At 42.1% G+C, this 26687-nt stretch overlaps 1 protein-coding gene across 3 annotated transcripts in view; it reads left to right on the forward strand.

Moving 5' to 3' along the window:
• bsna (bassoon presynaptic cytomatrix protein a) overlaps positions 1 to 26687 on the forward strand; it is a 211827-nt gene that overhangs the window by 173138 nt on the left and 12002 nt on the right. For 2 of the 3 annotated variants that reach the window (XM_078170200.1, XM_078170201.1), the window contains 9 exons: positions 450 to 709; positions 2258 to 3191; positions 7450 to 9946; positions 10842 to 11336; positions 16947 to 17299; positions 20728 to 20821; positions 21777 to 21908; positions 24225 to 24280; positions 25619 to 25752. In XM_078170200.1, the coding sequence (XP_078026326.1) occupies positions 450 to 709; positions 2258 to 3191; positions 7450 to 9946; positions 10842 to 11336; positions 16947 to 17299; positions 20728 to 20821; positions 21777 to 21908; positions 24225 to 24265 (4806 nt within the window). In that variant the 3' untranslated portion in view covers positions 24266 to 24280; positions 25619 to 25752. The remainder of the gene's footprint in view (positions 1 to 449; positions 710 to 2257; positions 3192 to 7449; positions 9947 to 10841; positions 11337 to 16946; positions 17300 to 20727; positions 20822 to 21776; positions 21909 to 24224; positions 24281 to 25618; positions 25753 to 26687) is intronic. The other variant, XM_033629348.2, reaches the window with a different exon arrangement.

The raw sequence follows: 26687 nt of genomic DNA on the forward strand, positions 1-26687 counted from the left end.
GCTTCATTTCTTTGGAAAATTTTAGGCCACAGATTTAACCTGCCTGACACCTGCCTACACATGCTTGACCCCTGGCATGGATTTACCTAACTGACACCTCCCTTTTTTCTACAGTATATTTTCTAAAGCCAACTTGATCTCAAAAGCCACCAACACATATTCTAACAACTCATGAGTTAACTGTCATGGCAAAGAAAAATGTGTGTCTGTACAAGTCATTTTGCATGACACATGAAATTCATTTTGCAAAAATAATTTTAAAGTGCTTTCTAAAACTGATCACTGTTCTGAACTGACACCCCAAGCTGCAGCTCATAATGTTTGCATGTCTGCACTGAGCCAATTCTTTGGTGAACTTCTATGATTGTAACATGAGTTGCAACATGCAAAGCCTTTTCAGGCTCAGTTGAATAAATGATAGTTGACAACAATCTTTTTTTTTTCTTCAGCTGGACATGACTGGACAGCCCGTGCACCCCTACAACGACGCTCAGATGAGCTCCCGCTCCCTCCCCAACTCCTCGTCAGAGATGTGTCTGAGGAGCCAGGAGGAGCACACGGTGGAGACCAGGAGCAACATGAGGAAACACAGCTCCATGACCAGGCTGAGCAGGGACAGCTTGGACGGAGACGGCGTGGTGTTTTACGGCTCCCCCCGCAGGATCGTGGACAGCTGTGTGCAGACAGACGATGAAGATGGAGAGGAGAGGTAGAGATGTGTGTGTGCATGCGTGTATGGGTGGGCAGAGTGAGTAAGAGGACAGATACATAGATGTGAATGTGTTGTGTGTGTGTGTGTGTGTGTGTGTGTGTGTGTGTGTGTTTGGCAAGGATTTCCCTGATAGTCGTCCTATTTACTTCACATCTTTCTGTAATTAAATAACAAGACACAAGCTGAGATGCAGATGCAGGCTTTATGAATAATTTATAGACCATTTTCACACATAATAAAGATGTCACTTTTCTGAGAGTTTCAAAAGCATTAAGCATGATGCAGCAATAATTTCATATGACATCTGCTATTGGTAAATGTTTTAAGTTAGACTTGTTGTCCGAGGTTAAGTTTCTACGTTAAAAGCAGCTACCTTTACTCTTCTGAACCAAAGAAGCTGGGGAAAAATACGAAAAAACCCTTTCTAAAAATCCAATAAGTATCTGGCATGAGGCCCAAAACTATACAGAGGAAACCCCCCCTACTGTCAGCTATCACGACAATATGGGGCGATGGCAAATTTATACCTGGAAGAGAAGATGCTGGTTTTAAAATGGGCAAACAAGGGATCAGGCAGAATAATGGATTTACACAACGATGGAAGGCTAATGTCATTTATTGAACTACAAGAAAAGTATGATATTCCTTCAAGGCACTTCTTTAAGTTTTTACAAATAAAACATTTTATGTCTGTTTCTCAAAACCACTCACTTAGCCAGCTAGCTCTCTGGGCAGAGTGTTGGCCGGGGCAACTGGATTAAGATTATAAAGTGTAGTAGCCCATGCGTACTTCATGTTTACTGTTTACTACTGTACCTACTTGTACCTGTATCACCACTTACCCACCTCTGTTTTAATGAACTTTTTTTCTTGCCTTTTCAAGACTGACTATTTTATTTATGTGAAATATATGTATATATACAGATAACTGAAAACTCCAATAAAAACACTATTTTAAAAGAAAAGTTTCTATGTTAAAGCTTCATGATACAGCCTGCAATTTACACTTGAATATTCTTGTACATATGTGGTAGTATACAGTTTTAATGTTTCTTTCCCAGGTGGCAACCACCAGGGCTGAAAAATGAGGCCAAAATGGTAGTACCAAAACCTGCAGTTCCTCTAATGGCCACTTGAGGCTGGTCTCAGAAGCACGTCAATCACCACAGACCCACATGTTAAAATGCCCAACTGTACGGCGGGATTAAACATGTTCAGTCTCTCTAGCTAATTCCTCCCTTCATGACAACTGTAAAGGGGGTGAATTTTATATAACTTACCAGTATGTATTTTACTTATTTGTGGCATCACCACAGTCTATGAGTCAGATCCGCTCCTCGCTCCTCCACAGCTCCACCCTCTCATTCAAATTTGGTAACTTCTGTCTCCAAAAAACCAAGATGGTGACAGCCAAAATGCTGAACTCAAGGCTTCAAAACAGGAGTCCACAAACCAATGGGTGATGTCACGGCGACTACCTACATTATTTTATACAGTCTATGGACTTTCCTTACCTTTTTCTTCTTCTCTTCCCTCCGTCACCAGGTACATGATGCGTCATCGCACCAGAAGGCGTGGTCGCAGTGTTGACTGCTCCGTCCAGACGGATGATGACGAGGACAAGGCTGAGACGGAGCACCCGGTCCGCCGAAGGCGTTCCCGTTTCTCCCGGCATGCTGAGTCCAGTACTCCTGGCAGCAGCACTGCTGCCACGTCCACCACAGCCACTGACACTAAGACTGACTCCTCCAAGATGGTATCCTCCAGCATCGCAGTCCAGACCATCAGGGAAATGTCATGCCAGACGGAAGTGGAGCACCTGGGAAGAGTCTCCCCAGCGATCCATGTGACAGTACCAGACCCTAATAAAGTAGAGATTGTGCACTACATCTCTGGACCTGAGCGCACCCAGAAAGGACAGTCTCTAGCATGTCAGACTGACCCAGAAGCCCAGTCACAGGGTGTTGTAGCTCCCCAGCTCAGTGTACCAACCACAGTCAGTCCATATTCTTCCTCTACCAGCACCGGAACCCAACAATCTGGTTCTGTTGACCTCCTGACCCAGCAGCGCCAGCAGCAGCACATTGCAGCAAATGCAGCAAAGTTTGAGCGCCGCCGCCCCGACCCACTCGACATCAATTACCAGCCTCACAACCACCTCCACAACGAGTCCATCTCCAGCATCATCCGCCAGCAGCAGACACCCAAATCCCCACAAGTCCTCTACTCCCCTGTCTCCCCGGTGTCCCCTCACCGCCTACTGGAGACATCTCTGTCCAGCGAGAGGCTGAACAAGGCCCACGTCACACCTCAGCAGAAGTCCTACACAGCAGAGTCCCCCCAGAGACACCCCTCTGTGCCCCGACCCATCAAGAGCACCCAGAGGTCCATGTCAGACCCCAAGCCCCTCAGCCCCACCACAGATGAGCATACCAAGGCCAGGCTGTCCCTCTACCAACAACAAGCGCTCCAGAGCCAGGTAAAGTCTCTCCAACCATGCTGACACATGCAATAGCACACAGTGAAAGATAAATGTAGAATTACAGAGAATGAAGCGATTAAACTTGATTCAGGGCAGAGTCTAGATAAGATAGCTAAATAGTCGAAATGTTATCAGCTAGATAGAGCAAAAGTCTATTTTTGTTGTATTGGCTATGTGTTTCTAAGAAAAGTGGTTAAAATCAATGCTAATAAAAACTGACTAAATTTTTACCTCATGTTCAGTTCAAAAGCTCCCCTTGAGAGCTGCACTCAAGTAAAGTGTAGTAGAAAACATATACTGTGTTGTGGACACTCTTATGTAATTGACTGCCTGGGCAGATATTTCAGCTGGAAGCTAACCTCAGTGTGAAAATAAAGCAATTAATAGATGGTATCTTATTGTATGTAGCCAATAGCTGAGGTCCATAAAAGAACCCAGCTATTATTCAGTTACAGCTACAGTAGTTGTGGTTTACTGGAGGAATACTGTGATGAAATGTAGCTGCAGCAAAGAGCTTAACAGCTTCAGTAGTACTTCATTGGTTTACATCAATAAAATGTGTCAAGAAGAAAGAATTCAGGTTAACTGTAATGTAGTCACAGTTGTTATCCAGGTGTAGATTTTATGGGTCGATGTAGGGGGCATCGCCACAATGTTCATTAGTTCCCCCCAATAAAAACAAGAAAGACATTTACACCATAAATTGATGCAGAAAAGGCACAAATCAGGAAATTAGTGTTTGATGCTCAAAATGTTTTTGCAAAGGACCCCCAAACCCCCCATTTCATGTGTCCCACCCAGTTTTGAATCAAACCTACGCCCTTGTTTTAATTATCAAAGCTACGGTATTACCACTGATATTGAACACAGTTTGATAGTCTGGTTTGGAGTTGATGGAATTAATGCATTTTCCTAAATACCAAACAGACGGAATGTTTTGCTTTCGTTTCATATCTTCATGCTAATACTAGTAATACTGCCTAATGCCACAGTCCAAGAAAGGGCCCATATTTGGGGCTTCCTATTGTAACTAGTAACTAAACAAAATATTCTATATACACAGATTCACCATCAACAGTATGAAAAATTGATTGTTGGGTAACAAATTTAAACCTTGGGCAGGGCCCCAGCACATGTTCACACAGTCATTATCTTTGCTTTAGTCATTAGTTTGACTCACTTTTATGTTGTTCAGCGGAGTCAAAACTTGCCAGAGGCATCAGTACTGAATGGCCTCGCTGTAACTTTGATTGAAATCATTCCTTTCATTCCACTTTGCCCCTGTTTTTATTTTGTGAGTGCCATGAATGTTTAATGGAAATGCTGTGATGATGACTAATTCCCTTTGTTGTGGATTTTTCAGATGTTTCTGTTGTTTTGTTTTTTTTATGTTCTTTAGGGCATACAGACTTTATTAAGTCGACCACAACCCCAATATGAAACAAGTGACAACTTCTCATTTGAAACAATATACACAGTGGAAATCCACTGTTGAGCTTTCTTGAGGTATTATAGGCTTTTATTGTAGAAACCAGTGCTGAAGGAAGATGTTCAACAACTTGGCTACAAATTAACGAAATCTGATACTATACTAGGCAGCTAGTGAATGTTTCTGCCTGTTCATTTTAATTCTTGTAGATTTGTGATGATAGTACGGTCTGACGTTTTATTCAATATCTCTGTTTAGCTGTGATTTGGGCATTTTAAAATTCTTACCCTGGATTATCACACAAGGGGCATTACTATCATAATTCTGTGCATTAATAACTCCTTCAGTGTCATCATAATTACAAACCAGGACCAATTCATTTTCAAAATGAAACCTGTATTACAGCATACATGGCCGATGGCACACTGCTCTCACAATAAACATATTTTGGTGTGAAAGGCTTCATTTGTTTAGACCAATTGATAAAGATCAGATTGATAGCTAAAGAATGAATACATCATCATAAACTAATGAACTTGATTTATAGAGCACTTTTCAAAACCAAAGTTACAAAGTGGCTCACATGGGGCTGCAAATTAAAATCAACAAATTTAATATAAAATCATGTCAGTTGGGAACTTTTAGGTAACAGAAGACATTAATGGACCAGAATGAAATAGGTAAAACTCTTTCCAATTACTATAACTTTGCGCTGATCTTACTCCTCTCCGAGTTATTACGACACTGCTTGACTAATAAAAGAAGAAATAAAGAAGCAATTCAAGCTAAATTAAGCAAAATTAGAATAGGTCCTTTGATAAAAGTATGTTTTAGGAATACATTTAAAAAGTTAAACTGACTTGAATCATTCAGCAGTTATCCACTTCCACATCATCCCCTGTTGCATTGTAAAATCACTCCAAAGCATATGGCAAGGTAAACGAAACTAAGCAGACTGCTTTGGGACGTGCCTATGAAATGACTAAAAAAAATGTATTTGTTTTCTTCTGCCTTCCATCAGCAATATTGAGTCATAGCAGTCATTATGTAAATGTTGTGATGAACAGACCCTTTGTTATGTATAGATGTTTCACACTGCACAGTGTTTTCTCTCCTAATCTTCTGAGGTGTTGGAAGTATGTTTTCACTGCCCACATGCCGAGATTAGGGATTTATTTTATGTTGCCGCCCCCACACAGATTGACACGATAAACAACACACAGCATACTGTGTGATCTATTTACAAATTCAAAACGCCCTTATCAAATATGTATGGGATGGGAAGATACAGTATTTAGACACTTTAAAAAACAAAGCTGAAACAACATTCAGTCTGATGTTTGCGTCATTCATGATATTGATTAGCCAAAAGAAAACACTGACTCATCTGAACAAGATACAAGTGGCTAGTTTGTACTATAAACGGATTAGTTCCATGTGCAGTCAAAACACACAGACAAGATGACAATCAAATACACTGAAATGCTTGTCTTGTGTTCTTTGTGTTTTTCTTGGCTAACACATGGTGCAGTAGGCTTGGTCTAAAGATAAAGTAACCTCTGTGGCTGCTTTATTGTGTATACTTGCTGAAGTGGTAGAGACCTATTTTGTTTTCAGAACAGCATAAATTCAATAAGACATGGATTCAAAAAGGTGTTGGTAACATCCTTTATAGTTTTAGGTCCAAACCGACTCAATAGCACTTATTATGTATCTGCCATAACTTCACGCCGCCACCTCCTAATCCATAACTGAAAGGAAATTTATTCCTTGACAGTTGCAAGGTGATTCATTTCCAAAATATGTTTAGCAAAGCTTTTCTATTCATACAAAAGCCAGTCACACTCATTCGAAGCAGACTAAGACCCATCTTTAAAGACCATCTCAGCTTTTAAAAGATAATTGGTTTGGTCCTGCTAATTGTAAAGTTATATTTTACTCAAAATTTTAAATAAAAGACAAATGTTGTCAGTATTACAAAATATGGGACAGAGAGTTTGTCATGTTAACCTTGTTGAAATACAAAATCCTGAAAGCAACAACCCATCAAAAAAGTTTCCCAACAATTTAAGATGTTTGCTTGGATGTAGAAGATTAATTACCAGAAAACTGCACCGCAATTGGCACACATTTTAATGTTCATGTATGTCCTCTAATACAAACTCCACTCTTGTTTCCTGTTGTCCTTGTCTCTGTGTCTATATGTGTCTCCTTTGTCTCCCTCGTATATCCCTGTCGTTGTGTCTTTTCCTTGTTTCCTCTGTCACTTGACCTTTTACTCTTTTTGAGTTTTCCTCCCTCCTCTTCCTCCTGTTCTATATTCATTTCTTGTGCACACCATCTGTCCTCCCACCTCCTTCAACTTTCTTCTCCCACTTTGATTCTTCTCTATGGATTTTCTGCTACCACCTTTCCACTCCTTTCTACTTCTTTCCCATCTACCTGTTTCCTCTATCTATCGTTACCCTACTCTACCTTCCTTCTTTCCTTTTCTTCCCTCTCTGTCTTCCCCATTCTTCTCCCGCACTTTCTCTCTTTATCCTTCCTTCTCTTTAATCCTGTCGTCTCCCTCGTTCATCTGTCTCCTTTGTCTATTACCCTGACATGTCTTTGTCCACCTCACATTCACATTTGGTCACCACAAATGTTCCATCTCCTGTCCCTCTAAATTTAACTTGCTCACCATCTTATCCCACTGATCCTTCTCCACACCCTCCTGTTCTTTTGTTTTACTTCTCCAATCCCTTTATTTCCATGCTTCTGTGTCTCTCCATATTCTCCTGCTCTCCCATCCCTCCCTCCCTTCCTCTCTTTCTCTCTCTCCAGCTGGCAGCCCTACAGCAGAGCTCACTCCTCCGCAAGGTCAAGCGAACCCTGCCCAGCCCTCCTCCAGACGAGACTACTGCATCGGCTCACCTGCCCATGATGGCACCTGCCCTCCAACAGGTCTACCTGCCCTCCGTGCCCAGCCTCAAGCCCAGCTCTAGGTCTGGCCTGGCTGCCAAAGCCAGCCTCCTCAAAGACCTCACCCACGAACTGAAGGCCGTGGAGCAAGAGTCGACCAAGCTGAGAAAACAGCAAGCTGAACTAGAGGAGGAAGAGAAAGAAATTGATGCTAAACTGAGATACCTAGAGCTGGGGATCCATCAGAGGAAAGAGACACTGGTCAAGGAGCGGGAGAGGAGGGATATTGCCTACCTGAGGTGTATGGGGGACACTAGGGACTATATGTCTGACAGTGAATTGAATAACTTACGTTTAGCAGCTGCAGCTGCATCACATGAGACCAATGGACTACTGTCAACGAGGCCAAGCACTGCCCCTCTCAGCCAGTTCACCAGCGACCTCAACACAGCAGCCCAGTACCCACCCACCTCATCCTTTCTCTCCTGTCAGTACCCCCAGAGCCAACCGGCTGCACCAACTCCACAATCAAGTGTGCCGTACCAGTCTTTGACTTTCAACCAGCCTCCCTATCCAACAGTGTCTCAGTCCCAGGCACTGCCACAACCCACGCCCCTCCAAAGCCATGTCCCCCCTCCAGGACCTTCTTATCAGTCTCAAACCTCCTACCCTTCCCACACCTATCCCCAAACTCAGCCCCCATACCCCCAGACAGACATGGGGTTACCAGCTGCACCTCAGCCCCAGCCTGGGCATACAGGTTTTGGGCCTGCGCCCCCTGGTCAGCCCCCATACCCCACCCACAGCTCACCCTATCCCAGCGCTGTGTCCTCCTACCCCAGCCAGACTACCCCGTACCCTGGGCAGCCCCAGGCTGATATCCTGACAGTCCACCCAGGAAGACCAAGGCAGACATCGCTGGCCGATCTGGAGCACAAGATGCCCACCAACTATGAGACGATCAGCAACCCCACAGTCGTGGTCACCACCACGGCCCAGGACGCTACATATTCCAGTGCAGCCCCCTCTTATGGTCAGTACACTGGATCGACAACCATGGCCAGCTCCTATGGGCCATATGGTTCAGCACCAGTGTCCAGCAGCTACGGTGGGTACTCTACCATGCCACCCAGCACTTATGGCCAGTATACTTCAACTTCAGCTAGTTCATATGGCCAGTACACCACAACCACCGCTAATACTTATGGCTATACCACCACTACAGCCAGCTCTTACGGACAGTACACTTCTACAGTTTCTAATGCCTATGGGCACTCTGTAGACAGCCCCTCCACGTACAGCACTGCAGATGGGATGTATGGGGCTCCTGGCCTAGAGCAGAACATCCCTAGGAACTACATGATGATTGACGATGTAAGCGAGCTGACGGCAAAAGACGGGCTGGGCACGACGACAGGGGACATGATGCATCATGGGCGTTACGCGGGTGACATCCACGGCCACGGCAGCACCATTGGCAGCACGACGCGTGGGGGAACTGGCAGCTCCTCGTACGGCAGGGCACCTGAAGAGGAAGCAGCGATGCAGGAAGAGCTGTACGACCACCACGGCAGGGGTAAGAGCAGCTACAGGCACGGACCTCTAGGGGGCAGCAGCAGCAGCGTGAGCTCTAGCATGGGTGGGGGATCCTCCTATTACTATGACTATGACTACAAACATGGCAGCCTACGCTCCGGGGTACAGAAACCTTCGCCGTCCTCCAGAAGCCTTCTGGCTCCTGCTGTCATGTCCTCCAAGCGCAGCAAGCACAGGAAGCTGGGGAGTATGGAGCAAAAAATCTCCAAGTTTTCCCCCATTGAGGAGGCTCGAGATGTGGAGGCAGACCTAGCCTCCTATTCCTCAGCAGGAGGTGGGGCTTACCCCTCCTCTCACATTCGAGGGCGCCAGCTGATTGAGGACTACGGCTTTAAGAGGAATACATATGAGGCACCAGTCACTGGCACCAGTCATGGTAGTCGATACTATGGTTCAATGGTGGAGGAGGACGATCGGATATACTACACCTCCACCGGCCGCTCCCGTTCCACTGGCTACGGCATGGACAAGATCTCAGCCAGAGACTACTCTGGGTATCGCAGCAGATCCTATGAGAGGGACGACCGCTCCTACCGATCAAGCTACAGCAGGGGACGCCACCCAACCCGACAGTACTCTGAAGAGGAGAGCCCACTCAGTCCCCTGGGGAGGTTCATGGGTTCTGGGCGATCATCAAGCTTAGGTCCCGACCCGTACGACAGTCGCAGCAGTAGATATCATTACTATTATGGCCAGTATGGTTCCAGCCACTCGCTTCCAGACGTGCAAGACCACATACGGGACCTTCCCCGGACTCATGTCTACAAATCGGATGATACATACATTATAGACGATTATCATTGTGCTGTGTCAGACAGCGAAGGTAATTGTGGGAGCTGAATGCCCACACAGTCTCACTACCTTCTACTGCCCCCACCGTTTATCTAAACGTCCCCCACCCACCCAGAGGCTAGGCTTAGCAAAGAGAAAGAGAAAGAAAAAGAGAGACAGAGATAGCCGTTGCATGCTGATGTTTTCTTCTTCCTAAGAGTCAGTTGGAGCTCTCTTATCAGTGGACTGCTGTCTGTCTGTCTGCCTGCCTGTCCGTCCTTCCGCCTGTTCGTCCAGTCGTCTGTCTGTCCAATACTCGCATGGTTCTTCGGCGTGGTCGTTTTCTTCGTTCGCTACACTCTGATTCACTTAAAAGGTCTTCTTTGCACGACACAGATGCATTGATTTTTTTTTACAGGGTTTTGTCTTTAATCATGCCATTGGCATTGATGTTTAGTTTACATGTATTTTGATTTATGAACTCTTTGTCTACACTGCAAAACAGTCCCTCATAGTCACTTCTATATTGAAACATCTTTCAAAGAGGGCCAATAACAATTAACCTGAACGATACCATCAAGACTGCAAGGCAGTTGTTTAAAATATGTTCAAGCATAAAATTATTTTTTATGTCGTTGGCTTTAAATTTGAAGCTGAAACATTTGGGCACAAAAACAGCTGCCAACACAGACTGTTTTGCAGTGTTTGTTTTATCCTGTTCATATTGTCTTGTAATGTGTGAAGGCGATGTGAAGTGTATACTGCATGGATGTAAAACTTTTATTTTTATTTTCTGCCTTTCTTTCTGTGTCTTCTCCCCCCCCCCTACTCTTTTCTTTTGCATGCGGTTGGTCTTCTTCTTCCCGTCTCCTTCTTTCTCTCAGCCTGCATGCCGCTGTCTCCAAACGACATGGAGATTGACTGTGATCTGCTCTCGGTTTCCAAAGCCTACCATCTGGGCCAAGAAGAAACTGACTGGTTTGAGAAGCCACGCTCCAGTTCTCGACACTACGGCAGCCACTCATCTGGGAGGAGCAGGCACGGTGTCAAACACACCTACCATGATTACGATGAGCCTCCTGAGGAGGACCTGTGGCCCCAGGATGAGTACGGCCACGGGCGGCACTCTTCATCCCGTGACCACCGTCACCATGGCAGCTCTAGCCGACACTCATCCGCGTCACGTCATTCAGATGAGCAGAGGTCCTCAAGGTCATCTAAGGGACACCCAAAAGACCCATCGATGCGCCACGACCCTTCAGGTCGATCCTCATCTTCAGGAAGGCGTGGTGATTCAAGGTCTGGTGGGTACCACTCATCGGACTACTCCAGAGATCCATCTGGGCACCACCACGGACAGCGCTCCTCCAGACAGGGGGACCCTCACCGATCCTCACGCAGCAAGTCCCAGCAGCAAGTGGACATGCAGGGTCAACCACCAGGTACATACCAGTAGCTTTTAAGTTTTAAAATACCTTTAATTTTGTGTAATTTCCTCTCGGTCCCTTTGACTCATCCGCAAATCAAAGGAACAAAAGCTTCTCTATTAGTAGTGCTGTTTACACCAAATTCCTACCCCACCTATGTTATGTAACTTAAAAATACTAACATCCAACAATTATTCCCTATTTTGGGGTGGCAGGAGTTAAAAATAGTCATCCTTAACATTTGTTGCGTGATGCTTTCACAATGATGAAAACTGATGGAGAACAATTAGAGACATAATAGGATGTAGATTCGACAGGATGATTTTTTTCCCCTGTGGCAGCTCCCATGTTTTTAACAAATGATGTACAAATACTTAGACATTCTATTATTTCTAATGGTTTGAAAAGATTTAGCTGCCGTGAACTGGAAAAAAAAAAAATCTCCCTGGGGAGCATGTCCCTGCACCCATCTAGGTTTGGGCTGAGCCCCAAATGTTTCTGTCTGGCTCCACCCCTGGTGCATTTAAGGCACCTTTACACCTTGTGTAAAATGTTTTTGTAATTACATTTGCACTTTCAGTGCAGAAGGTAATCTATATTTACAGCTCATCATCTCCATTAAATGTCCAAATATTTGACAGATAGAAAAAGACCTTAATGTAGCTAATTGTTTGTTTGATTATTCAACTGATTTGGTGACATATTGATAATTTTTTAAACTAGCTTTCCATCTTTTTAATGACTATTATTAGGTCATCTGAGCATTGTGAATACATTTAAGAAGTAGTACAAAAAAAAAGCATCATTCAAAAGTCATTTGCTCATTCAATTTTATGACTAGAAGGATATTAGACCTCATTCGGATTCTTGCCAGTGTAGGCAGTCTGGCAGCTGGCCAGAATGAGCAGTGGTGCCAAAATGTCTCTATTTAAAACAAATTATATGTCTGTGACTTGATATGTAACAGGCATATTTCTAATTCCCATTTAAGTCACACCAAGTCAGTTTTATTTATACAGACCAATATCATGAATCACAAATTTGCCTCCAGGGGCCTTACAATGTTAAGTCACACAACACCCTCTGTCCATAGAACCGTGATTCAGACAGGGAAAACTCACACAAAAAAACTTTTAATAGGGAAAGAAAGGAAAAAACCTCAGGAAGCACAACAGGGGAGATGATCACTCTCCTAGGACAAACAGACATGCAACAGATGTTGTGCCTACAAGATAGACAAACATTATTTTAGATTGCACAACAGACAATCGGGGTGAAAAAATTATTGATAGTTCAAGAACATATTTGTAAAATACCTCATTACCACCACTGAGACCCGGAAAGAGGACAAACCACACAAATACAAAAGAGGTACAACATTCACACAAATATCAGACAGAAAATAAACACACAAAGGGAGAGAGAAACGAGGAAAAAGATCCAGATCTCGAACATCTGGAATGAGGCACCGACAGCATGAGGAGAAAGAGGTCGGTCCCAGGGTGGCCAGTGGTCCAGCACAGAGACGCCTGAGTGGAGAAGGAGAGGAAACAAGGGAAAGAGTGAAAGAGAGACAGAGGCACACAGCTGTGTTTGTGAAACAACAAACAAACAGTATGTTAGAGAAATGCAGAAAGTTTACAGTATTCCAGTCAGCAGGACAAACATGGACTATAGCACTAAGCTTATTGATTCATATTGAGACTGACTTGTTGGAGGGGTATTGGAAACAGGTACCAGGCTTGAAATAATCAAAGAATAAGCAACTACTGAAAGCTAAGGTGAAAAGATGGATTGAAACACGTCATCAGAGTCCCACTGTCCCACTGATATCAATAGGGAGTTTTTTCCAGAGGAAGGAGGCACGACAAGGAAAGGGCTGCTGACCTCTTTTTTTTAACTGTGGGGACAGACAGCACTGGCCAAGAGGCAAAATATAAAGAGAGAAAAGTAAAAGGCCAAAAACAGAGCCCTGAGGTACTCCATATTTTGTATCAGAAAATGTTGATGTAGTTGGGAGGGCATTCATCACATGCTGCATTTTAGTAGTCATCAGCTCCTCCCAAAAATGAATCAAGTAGTCAGTTAATCTATGGAGAAATCAGAATTATTTTTTTAACCCAGTAATAGTGATCAGTTCTCATGAAAAAGGTCTCAATCAGCGTATCCTCATACAATGGTTCATATGATATCCTACGAAATTGCACATACAACAGTTGGTATGATATCTAACCAATTAGCACCCAAGGAATGATGTTACCTACTCAGTGTAATGTTATGTACTTAACAAAAAGTTACATAAGTTAGGTCTGGGCAAGTAAAGTTACTTATGAAACATGGTGAGGACATACCTTTAAAAAAAATCAAAGCTTACTCAAAGTTCACAGGGCTCCGAATACCTGTCTCCTGGGGGAAGTCCTGTGTTTCGTGACCGATCTACAACTCCTTCCTGCCTTGATACAGATGGCTTCCTTCTTTACTCTGGTCAGTGCATTGGTCACGTGATCACAGCCTTCCCAAATACATGGCTTATATACAAATTGTTTATACACTAATGATTATGTGGATTATATTCAAATTTTGGTGCATTACTTAGATAACAACACTGCATGAGAACAGATTGCTCAAATACAACCAGTTAAGGGTTACTTAAGTAGGCTGGACCCACCTGGAGGTGGTGAAATAGCAAAGTCCTCAACTGGCTCTGAGAGGCTGTTTACAAATGAGTCTCGACCTGATTGGACCAAACACCCATCAGGCTTAGCTGAGCTGGAGATACTGTTTGACTGTAGTAATAACACGTCTGCTTTCTTGCATGGTTAGCAAGGGTCTTTCCTCCTCTAAATGCCTTAAATTCACTTTATTTAACACAACATTATGTTGGAAATATTGTTCAAACAAACCAACCAAAGTTAAGTCCACAGTCAGTTGTCAGAAGGCTATCTCAAAAGCTCTGAATAGCCTACTTTGACGTATTACAGCCCAAACAGTTTGAAATACAAGATCAGCTTCGAATATAACTTGTGAAATTACTGTGGCAATCATACCATAAATAGAATGTCCACATGTTGTAGACCTGTTTCTTTTTTGTTGTCGGTGTTGGACGTTTGGAAAATGATCCGATTGTAGTTTGGGTACTCTGTTCACTCTGTGGGTGCTTCTCCCGCTAGAGTTGCCACTGCTAGCACTAGCCATAAGCTTACCGCATATAAACTATAAATTGTACCTGATGGTTTTATCTGCTCTGAAGCATTGGGATGCACAGCCTGTCTGTCTGTCTGCTTCTTTTGCAGACTGACTGGTTTTAGGGCCCTACACTGCACAGTGTTAAAGTCACGCATGACAGCTATGACCTGGAAACAATTACAGTCAGTGGTCGAATTGTTAATTTTTAACAAGGGGGATGCAATGTAGCTTTGATTTTTTTGCGTGCACACATCATCAAATATGACAGCACAGATGTGCAAAATTAATCAAGATAAAGAAAAATGGCATGACCTATACCTGCTGCATTTAAAAACACAAATAATGCAGTAGTATTGCTATTGCAATACAGACAAAAAACATTTTAGAGTATTCATAAGAGTAGCTCTGAAATAGCTGTGAAAATTAATCTTAGAGTCACTCTTATCCTATAGACATTTCCTTAGCCATTTATAATTTCTCCTTACCTGTGAAGCCTTGGGCTGATAATTGGTGCTGCTGTCAGGTCCCTGTCCTGATACCTGCCTGGTTTCTCCCTGTCCCTCTTCTATCTATTGCAATAATATAGATAATAAATGTGCAAAGCAAAATTTAGAAATAGAATTAAGGATAGTAGTGGTGACATAGCTGTGGAAATTAATCGCACGGTCACTTTTATGCTATAGATATTTTCTCTCAGCCAGTTATAATCTCTCCTGTGAAGACCCTGCATGATCATCCTTGCTGGCCTCTGGTCCACTGTCTCCTTCCTGACCCTGCTCTTTATATTGTGGCAATAAAGATTAAAAAAGTATGTGCAAAGCAATAGTGAGCACAAGTTCATATTAAGGAGGAGTGGGTTTATTCCTAGCATGAAACTAGCTAGCAAGGTATTTAACATAGGTAACAATAACATTAACGTTAGTGTTCTTGTTAACTAGCTTAACTTGATATATTGGCATCTATTAATTAGTCATCATTTAGCTAACATTATCTACATGCAACAGTATTACTCAACTTACACAGTTTGTTTGGAAGAAACTGTGCAAGGTTTTTTGCTTCTTCCTGGCTGCTTTGCTGAACATAGTTAACACTCACCAGCACTGCCCAGCAGCACACGTCTCGTCTGTGTGGATTGACTCTGATCACAACATGACAGCGCGTGTATGCGCCTTCTCATGGTGCGTTTAAAGACGGTTCGGAAAAACACATTACCACATGTTAAAAACGCTGAATCTGCAGTGCTACTGCTTTAGTACTGCACCATGCTAGAACCACAGTCTACAATGATGCAGTGTCGAATGGTGGTTTTGATAGCTGACAAGTCTACTATTCTGTGAAACCCCTAGTTAGGTGTTCTTTCAGATAGGTACAGTTTTAACCACACGAGAGCCATCCCAAAATTTAAAATGAGGTTAGTTTCCTTTTTGTGTTATTTATGATCTAATGTTACTGATCAGTGAGCTAAATCTTATGAGCTACTTCACAGATCGTTGAGTCACTCTGGATAAATGAGACCATGCACCATACTGAATGAATGAAATGATAATTCTATAACTGTATCCCACAGACCTAAAATAAATTTCCCAAACTATGGTCGGCCCACAAATTATTACTGGTGCAATAATAAGCTGTGATCCTTTGATAAGATCCCAGTGAATTTCTATTTGGGTCTGAGGCAGAAATGTTTAATATCCCCTGTTTTTCAAACAGTTTGATGCTCTTTTACAATCAACTGTCCCCTCAGGGATCAACAGTTTTTAATTAACTATATGAAGCGTAACTTTTCAAAGGAAATGTTTTCTCTCAGGGCAGCACTGTGGCTGTGTTCTTAGCAGTGTACTCATTAAATCGCTGGTTTGATCTTTGCTCACAACATTTGTTGCATGTCGTTCTCTCTTTCACTGCTGCTTCACCTGTCAACTGCTTTTGTATACATTGTAATGAAAATTGAAATGCCATTGTAATAATGAGAAAGCCCTTTTGTAGAATAAATACTGCAGCTCCTTAATCAGCAGATTAGAGTTTTAGTTTCACAAAAGCAAAACTTTCTCAGAGGCAGAAATAATCTGATTGGATGAGTCAGACCTCCCTGACTGGAGCTTATCAGTCGGGGGTTTCTATTTAGGAAGTGCTCAAATAAGAAAATGAACAGATGATGCAAAGATCACAGATGTATCGACTGAATCCTTTGTGCACACATGATTACTTTAAGCTGTCGATCATTTGCTGCAGTTTGACAGCATGTAAAAGCCTGGGGGGTGCAGAGTACCACTGATATTCTGTGTTGTTTTAGAATATCTGCTGTGACAGGTGACTGCTGAATTTTGTGCTTTCTTTACTCTTTTCTAGTTTTTCTGGTGAAATGAGACAATTCTGGAACAATGAGCAAAAACTTTTCATTGATAAAAAAAATGTTCCACCCTCCCTTCCTCCACCCAGGCTCCTCCAGGTCTGGCAGCAGCTCTGCCCGGGCTCAGGGCCCCACTGGCGGGCCTGCGGGACCAGGGCGGCAGGGTGGTCCAGGCTCCCAGACAGACGGAACTCAAGGACAGAGAACCCAGCTCCAACAACAAGCTCAGACATCAGCGGCCAGACCAGGGCAGCCCGGTGCCGCAGCGACTACCGGCCCTCAGCAGCAGCCCCCAGCCCAGGGACAGGGCATGGGGATGGGCATGGGCATGGGGCAGGGCATGGGGCAGGGCCAGGCCAAGCCAGGGCAGATGGGACCAGCGGGTGGACCCATGGGACAAGCCAGGCAGACAGGTCCTGCAGGAACCACGCCAGCCACCATGGTGAGTTCAGAGAGGGCAGACTAGTAGAAAGAAATGGAAAATGAGAAGGCTAACATTTGATTTCATTTCATATGGTAATGAGATGACAAAAGACTGATAGAAAAGATAGTTATATTTTTCTTTAAACAAAAAAATAAGACTTCTTTGAGGTCATGTTGTGTCTTTTTTTGTTGTTGTTTTGTGTCTTTTTTATTGTTTTGCCCTTTTTTGTAGTCATTTTGTGTCTTTTTTTGGTTGTTTTTTCTGTCTTGTTTTGTGTCTCTTGGAGGTAATTTTATTTTTGTGTCTCTTTTTGGTCATTTTGTGTCTTTGTATTTGTTTATGCTCCTCTTCTAGTTATTCTGTGTCTCTTTGCATCTCTTTGTTGTCTTTTCTGTCTCTTCCTGGTACGTACATGTTAATTTGAGTGAGGTTGCAAGCTTGTTTTCTTTGTTTTCAGAGGTCACAAAATAAGTGCCTCATGATCATGACAAAACTGTCTCCTCATATTTTGTCATCTCGATGTTACAAACCATTTTTTTATCAGGAAGTTGTTATCTCATTCTATTCATCCTGCTCTTAATAATTTACCATTCTCCAACACACAGTTGTTTGCTCGTTTATCCTCCTGCATCATTCAATCCTTCATCCTATTCATCCCTCCAGCCTCTATTCTCCTCTTCCTCCCAGTCATCAATTTATTTGCACCAGCTCTTCCCTTCACCCTCAGCCCTTACTTTCCCTTCATCCCCCTGTGTCCCTCCATGCTCCCACAGATAAGAGCTGGTCCATCTCCTCCCAGTTCAGATGGTTTATTTAAATTCTGCCTTGCCTCCGTTGGCAGGCCTTATCTAACACTGTGATTAACACAGAGGCAGCTGATAACTGAATGTAGCTGATTCACTGTCTGCGAGATGCTCAAGAAATTGGCCCTCAAAATGTCTCCCTACAAAAAATCTATTGCACTCTGCATTTACTCCACAATCACAAATCCATGCAAATTTGTTTGCTATTGCAGTCTATGACGTGTAACATGAAGATTCAGAAAGTTTAATGATTGTCTTCCTGAGTCCATTCTCTCTCTAGTAAATACATGAATGTGTTGCCAGTGAAGTTCACAAAGCCACTGTCACCACGTCTTAAAATTATTCACGACGGTTTTTCACTGCTGAAAGGCATTCATGATTTTCATATTGCTTCATTGTTGTACTATCAACAGGGAAGCGAAGTGAAATAATTCATGTGGTCTGATATCAAATTCTGCAGGAATGTGTCTTGGAAATGATTATGAAAGCTCTGCTGTGAATGAGCTCCGACTGGAAGCCATAAACAGTAAATAGTACTTGTCATGTGATTATTATTCAGTCTGCAAACTCATACACTTACACTCTTATGTTAGGTCCATTGTGTAATTAAAAGCGTTGATTAAGTGGCTGTAAATAATGAAAAGCTGCACCTTACATCCTAATGCACCCCCTCTGCTTTGCTGCACCCAAACTGGAGTCAGTGGTTCAACAAATACAGAATATTATGTGATTGTTTGGCAGCAGTCCGGTGTCTGTCACGTCAAGTCGAGTTTATTTACGGAGTGCTTTTAAACAGGATTGACACAAAGAGCTTTACAGAAAACAGAGGACACAAAGTAAGAACATAAAAATGGAGAGCGATCAAAACAGAGCCATATTTCCTGTGTTCAGATAGAACCAACTGTTACGGTGATGGATATCAGAAAAGGTCTGGTCTGCATCTTTCCTGAAGCCATTCTCTGTTAGTGCAGCAGCAGCAGCAGCCACAGTCACCTAATGTTGAGGGCAGAGCTGGAAAGAAACGCAGCAACACAAAAGCTTTCTAACTGCTCACTGTGACTCAGCAGATATCAAAATGTCCAAACCAGACCACTCAGACAAAGAGATGAGGGGGAATCATGCAGGAAGATGTGGATGTCTACAGTGGCAACATTTGTGAATGTTTACTGGGAGTTTACTGGAAATGTTTACTGGGATCAATTACTCTGTAGTCATGTACCACCTTCAGATTAGTCCAATTTAAAGTGCTTCACTTGTCACTGACAATAACAGCAGAGCTCAATACAAAGAAATAATGAATAATACAAGCATGTGTGAATGAAAGTCCAGTGTTGACCTTTGGAACAGTAATTATACTGTTTTATACTGTTTTATATCTTGAACATGAGCTTTACTATTGATTCTATTCTAAAAAAAATGCTCTACAAATAAAGTTATTATTAATATTAATAATCAAAGTAAGATGCACAGGAAAGCAATCCTGTAGGTCTTCGTCAGGACTTTTAAAACCTTTGTTAAAGCCCTGATGAAGACTTACAGTGATCCAAACATGGTGGCTTTATTAAATTATTTAGCCACTACATTAAAGGCTTTTTTTATTTCCTTCCTTGTTGGTGTATTTTCAGAATGCCTGGATTGCCTTCCTGTGTATCCTGTTCTTTCTCCATTTTCGAGGAGCAATCTGACAGATTGTTTTGATCTGTGTTTCATTATACAGCGCAACCAGTCATCTCTTTTCCCTAATAATTCAAATAATCGTAACTCAGGGTACACCTTCTGGCTTTTTCTTCCATTCCTTTTTACTGCATGTCATAGTTTGCTCAAGTGTCATAGAATTGCAACAATGGATGAAAATGAAACTGAAAATGAAACAAAATTTACATTGCAATTCTGCCTGAAATTTCTAAATAAAAATATAAATGTATTTATTAAAAAAATACAAAAAAAAAATCTGCTTTAAGGGAATAAGAATAAATGTAAAGTAAGGGGTTGAAAAAATAATAAAACAATAAATGATCTGATATCAAGGACAGATATCCACCAAAATACAAAACATAAAACAGAAAATCTATCAGTAAATGCCAGACTTAAAAAAGTTGGCTTTAATGTTTTGATCTTAAATTTATAAAGCACTATTTTTCCTCAGATTTTCTGGGCGTGCAATCGTCTCATGGCCTGTTTTGACAATAAAAACAAGATCATTTCAGTGATGAAATATTTGGCCTGATAGATATTTCCCAAATGTTTTTATTCTTATTCTAAAATACTCTCAATCATAACATTTTGAATAGACCAACCAATCAAGATAACTGACAGCTGACTTTGTTGACGATGTTGAAACTCCCCATTCACTCAGTCATCATTCATGTCGATCAGTAACGGTGTCACAACACAATAAGGGAGCAGTCTCTCCACCTATTTCTTTTTCTCTCCTTTCTGTGTGCATCATGAATATCTGAGCTATTTCTCCCCCACTGTCTTCAATTACCAACAGTTTTACTGTGAACAGGTATACAGGCCTACTGAGATGTTTGTGTGACTAAATGATGAGCTCTGTGTTTCCCCTCCACAGTCACTCCTGCTGTTTCACTTTCTCACAATGTCTCTCTCTCTCTCTCTGTCTCTCTCTTTGTGTCTCCGCAGACCAAGATCGACACGCCTCCAGTAACAGCCATCGGAGCAAAGGCAGCACCCGTCATGGCCACAAAAGCCGCCCAGCCCCCACTCACAGGCATAGGTACAGTACAATCATCACACACACACACACACACAGAGAGACTCCCACCACCACTCTTATGTCTCGCCAGCTGCTGCCCACTGTGTCTGTGTTATGTAACTGGTGTGTGCCGTCTCATCTAATCTGAGCTTAATCTGTGGGTAATCCTACAGTGGAAAATCCACAGGAGGGGTTCCACTTAATGGCAGTAGATCAGTCTGAGTGTGTCAAGTCACCGCGTAGTGACTTCGTCAGTTAATTAATTTGGTGTGAAGTAACTCAGTCAATCTGTTGAGCAGGTATGGTCAGTTTCATTGAAAATTCTGGAGGACAAATGTTGATCATTGTCACTTGCTAAATAAAATATTTAATAATTGATCATAAGTACTGGCAGTGTTCTGGACTTCATTTTAATTTTTTTAGGAATAAAAATAATTTTCTGATGATGAATGTGTGGTCAGTGAGTCAGACCTTAAGCATAGCTTTGTTGGTAAATAGTTCGTAGGTTAGTTAGATGGACAGCAAACAGAGAACATGTCTCAGTTCATGACTGAAAGCTACAACAGCACATCCGTAGAGACAAAACAGATGGAGCCCATCAGGAAGGCTGTGTATGTTTATACAGAGGAGACCTAATGAGTAAAGAGGGGGAAAGGCTGACTGGCAGGGCCGGGAAAAATACAACAGGGGCAACTAGTGCAACTGATGGACGAGACATCTTTGGCGCTGCCCACTCTGTTTGATTTACAAGTGATTTTTGGAAAGTGCAATGAAAAGACACAGAGCACTTGACACCACAGATGTCTTCGTAGAAAAAGAAAAAAAATGCACACTGACAGATGCCATCTAATATTAGACCTGCACAGATACTGACATCTCTTGTCCTCTTCAACTGTCTCTGTCTTTTCTTTCCCTCCCCTCTTTGTCTCGCCTCTTCCCTGTCGTCTGCTCTTCATCTCCCTGTTGCCCTGTCCAGGCTCCAAGGCAGCTCCTAGGCCAGGAGGTATTGGCAGTGCGGCAGCAGGTCAGCCTGGCATGGAGGGAGACAGCATGTTGTCAAAGATCCTCCCTGGAAATGCCGCAGAGCAGGCTGGCAAACTGGGAGAAGGTACATCAAACAAATCATCTCATGACAGTACACTTTAAACAAGTGATTGGGCCATGAAATAATGAAAGACATCAGTCATGTTGAAGAGATATCAGCTATTACTGTCGGTCATCACCATGCTAACAGTCTAATAATTTTTGGAGAGAGGCACTTTTCAATCAAGAGAGTTACTGTATATTATAACCTGCCCAAAATAATAACCCATGGATGGACCAGCCTACTGAGCACAGGCCACAGGGCCCATGGATCAATGGGCCCCTGGTGACTGTTAACACTTCCTATTTAAAAGTCAATGAAATAACTACAAAGAGCACTTAACGGCTACAGAGATTCCAGACAACTACAAAGAGAAACAAAATGACCATCACGTCCATAGCCATGGTCATTACAAAGTCAGTGCAGTAATAGTAACTAATGAGAGTGCTTTCAAGTTACACATCAACCACCCTTAAAAAAAATCCAACATTGTTTTGCACTTACTGCCCAAAACTGGAGGTAAATGTCCCTACCAATATCCAGCTACTCCTGAATAGAGTGTGCCAGGGCTGACGTCAAAACCCAGAAGTTTAGTATCGCGCTGGTTCCCGGAAGAGAAAGTGAATGTGATTTTTGCATTCCATTTTAGATTATGTCAGAAAATAAGCTCTGTGGCTAACACAAGTTTATGATACTTACAGGTTTTGTTCAGTGAGATAATCTTCACATATGAACACCTTTCATACCGCATTTGAAGCTTCAATGCGATCGCCAGAAGTAAAAAGCTAATGTTAGGCTTTAACGGACTACATGACTACTCCACGGTCACATGACTCTTGACGTCACTGCCACTAAGCTTTCAACTGATTTCGGCCGCTTTATTTTAAAAACATTGTATAATGGGGAAATCGGACTGTTTAAGCTAAATAAGAAGCTGTAATGGCGGACTGCCAGCACTCTCGCCTGTTCGGGGGTGATGACGTTTAATGTCCCCAACAGGGTTTGTAGTCTTATTGAGCAACTTGTTAGCAACCGCCTTTTTTACGACACGTAAAAGCTTCAAAATTCACAAGTAGGGTATTTACTGACGTGTTTTATGTCGTAGAACAAAACCTGAAACTCGCTTAAGCTTTTGTTAACCACAGACCTTATTTGAGGCATTTTACCGAAATCCCATTCAAAAAATGTATTGACTTTTAGACAAGAGACCCGGAAGTGCTAAAAGCGCTAACGGAGTTCCGGGTTTACCGGCACACTCTATTGTCACTTGCAATAATTTTGATTAAGAAATTTGAATATAACCACTGTTGTGTGTCAATGTCAAGTCAATGCATTTGTTACACAAATGGACAATAGATTGTGTTCTCTCCACATCCTTAACCCAACATCATTAATTCTTGCTAACATGTGAGTGTGGTGTGTCTCCACCATGATGCTGTCCCTACGTCCTCCTCGCTTAGAGATACTTTTGCTTTGTCTGGGCCTGTTTCCAGACTCAGGATGCTTCCAATGAAAATCTTGGGAAAGCAGCTATGAACTGTGCTTTTCTGGAGGTAGTGAAGTTAACATTTGTGTGGACGATAAGCCATACGACGGTGAGATTTATGCCTGACCAGAAGTTTTCCACCGTCAATGAAAAACAGGGCACAGCTGCTTCCCTAAACTTTGTCACCAATCTAATTAAAAAACAACAGCACTTGACCTGTTGAGTGCTGTACAGTCAAAAATAACAAAAATCATAGAACGACACAATAGAATAAAGACACAAAAACCAGAGAGAATCCCTGAAAATAAGCAAAATAATAAAATAATTAACAGCAGACTACAGGGCAGGTAGATTTTTTATACCATATTTTGACTTTATTATCATGAAATTATGCCATTTTCTTGAAATATTACAACTTTATTCTCAGCTACATAGAGAACACACACATGTGGGATGTGTTTCAGATGTGCACAAAGTTTTGAACATGAGCAGAAATCTTGCTTAAACACATATGAGCTATTGAAGTCCACAGGTTTTTAAATGAATTAAAATGAATAATTTATCCTTGATGTGAATAGGTGCAGCATGCATTTTTAAAGAGGTAACCTCCCCAAACAAAAGACACAAAAGAAGATGGAGGAGTAAAATATGCCCATGTGTGTTGAGATAAGAGATAAATGAGAAACATTGATCTGCAGGAGAACAGATAATTGAAAGTAACACAGAATGCCTGAGAGTATTACTGCATTATATTCTGTTCTATCTTTGAAATGAAACCCATGCTCTTGGATTTTAGCATCATGTCCCTCAGTTGACATCTTTTTCCCCTCTTTTTCCCATCCACTCTCCTCCAGCTATCACCGGTTTTGGCAAGAAATTCACCTCTTTCTTCTGAGGTGCTCAGATTAAGGTATGTATTTTCTTTTTGTCCAGCTCTCCAATGTATCCCCAATAAGTCAGACCTGCAGAAGACAGATCATTCATAAAAGAGCTGCACTGAAAACACAATTGGGAGGTGATTTATCATCTACTGGGGCTTGTATTTTATGGGAGAGGCTCTTACATTCAAAACAGCTTCTCTCAAGTACTTTGAAAGGAGCAGTTTGCAGTTCAACTCAATTTAATTTATTGTCTTATTTTTACCAGATCTGAAGTTTGTGCTCATTATTTATGAACTCCTGGTAGCTCTTTTATGTAGTGCTCTCTTAAACAAAAGTTATAATACAGTTGTAAAATGTAGCCAGCAGCATGACTGTACATCTAAAGAGGCAGGAAAGGCAAAGACCAGTTTCCTGCTCCTCAGAAGATACAAGGTGATCATCAGACAGCCGCAGTATTTTTGGTCAATGATTCACGTACAAAGAGATGGAAACATTTATTTGTTTTCCTTCAGTGAACAAGAGCAACTCAACATTAGGTATAAAAATAAATCTGTGAGATGCTGCTGGTTCAAAGTCTACAGGGATGTTGACAGAGAGCTACAGCGTGTTGTGTTTTGACTCTTGTAGGCAGCAGAGAGTGGGCGTCTTAAAGTGGTTTACTCAGAACTAGCAGTGTGTGTTCCTAAAGCAGTGTGTCTACGTTGGAGTGCATGCGTGTGATCTTCTCTGTCTGTGTGTCCTATTTCGGGTCCTCTGGCTGCTCTGCATGTACAGTGTGAAAATTTAACATTTACAATGACAACTTATTCCTGCGATGACGCACTGTCTGCATCAGACAGGACGTGTGTTTACACAGCAGGTTATCACAGCTGAATACACGGTGCTGTGATGTAGCGGCGCTAAGTTGAGGATACATACATTGTATACACCACCAGAGCTGTGGACTTGGACCTGACTGCTTTGAGATTTGAATTACTTAAGACTGGACCTCCCAAAGACATGAAACTAAGAGCAAGTCTTAAGTTTTGATGTCTAAAAAATCCCAGAACAATGAAAAATGAATAAGCCAGCGACAGGCAGGCCTTGCATGGCCGCACATGCTGAATATTTTATCGCTGGGCCTGTGCATTGCAAATGTTATTTAAATATGCCGCATTGAGGGAGGTGAAAGAATGTGGCTTGACTTGCATTTTGCTTATTTGGACTTTTTTTAAGGTCTTTTCTGAAATCCTTCCCTGAGCATTAAAATGACCTACCTGATCCAGCAACAGCACTGTTTTGATTAAGGAAGGTTTGACATGCTGTCTGTTCCAACACGAAATAAAAAGTAATATTTAAACTGACTGAATGTCTCCATGTATTTGCAGGACTATGTAAATGTCAAATGACGAAGTCACGAGGCCCCGTACCAGAAAAACCTGTGAAGTTCACCCTGCTTTTGTTTTACTGAAAGAGAGAGAGGAAGGAGAGAGGAGAACAGAGACGAGAGCTGAGCATACTGGTGAGTTCTTCAGTTGGCATTTAACCTACAAACATTGTAAATGTTAGAGGGTGATTTTATCTTCTACCACAGTTTCAGGTCAGCAGTCTGCAGGTTTTTATTCACCAGCTGTTTTCACTAATCATCAACCAGGGAAGCTGGTTTTTAAAATCAGCAGCTGCACTGATTGAACTACACGTTTGGTTGCAATGAAAACTGTTGAGGCTTTTGCCTTGGTTTAACAACATGTTCATGTCATATGGGAGTTAGTCATTTAAGGGTTAAGGATTAGTTTGCATTGACAAAAAACTCTGTGAATACATCCCAAGTCTCTTGTTGGTCATTTCCTTGCTCCTTAATCCTCGCTTGAACTGGAAGTCATTCTGAATCACCGTTTTTAATGTCGTCTCAAAGCTCTAATTTGTGCTCTGAGGAGCGAGGATACACCAGAGCACCCTTCATTGAAGCTTTATGAGCTGACATTTCTCTGCATTCTACTGATTGGATGCTGCAGCCGATCAGACTGATCTGACATAACACACTATACCAGAGTTACATACCAGAGTGACAGATGAGAGATTTAACTAACTAATTTGTTTCTTGATTTATTATGTCGTTTAAATAATTAGCTGTGTAAATAGTAGGTCTGAACAACAAAAGACAAAAAACTTTCTTTATTAGAGAGATTTTTCTATTTCACAATCAATTTTTTTTCGCCATTAACATTTATTATGGAGACAATTAAAGTCACAAAGAGGCTCTCTGTCAGCAAGAAACACTTTTTACATCATTTATCGTTATTTCCATTCAGTCACATGTGAGGCTGATCACTCATGAGTGTCGGGTTGATGAGTTACAGAGTTTCATTTTTTCCAGAAACATTTATCTTATAAATAATTTTCAGTTTTCAAAAGAAACTTTAATCACATTCTGGGTTATTAAATAATGAATCACAA

The sequence above is a fragment of the Epinephelus lanceolatus genome, chromosome 8, assembly GCF_041903045.1.
Source record: "Epinephelus lanceolatus isolate andai-2023 chromosome 8, ASM4190304v1, whole genome shotgun sequence".
NCBI classification, from domain to species: Eukaryota; Metazoa; Chordata; class Actinopteri; order Perciformes; family Serranidae; genus Epinephelus; species Epinephelus lanceolatus.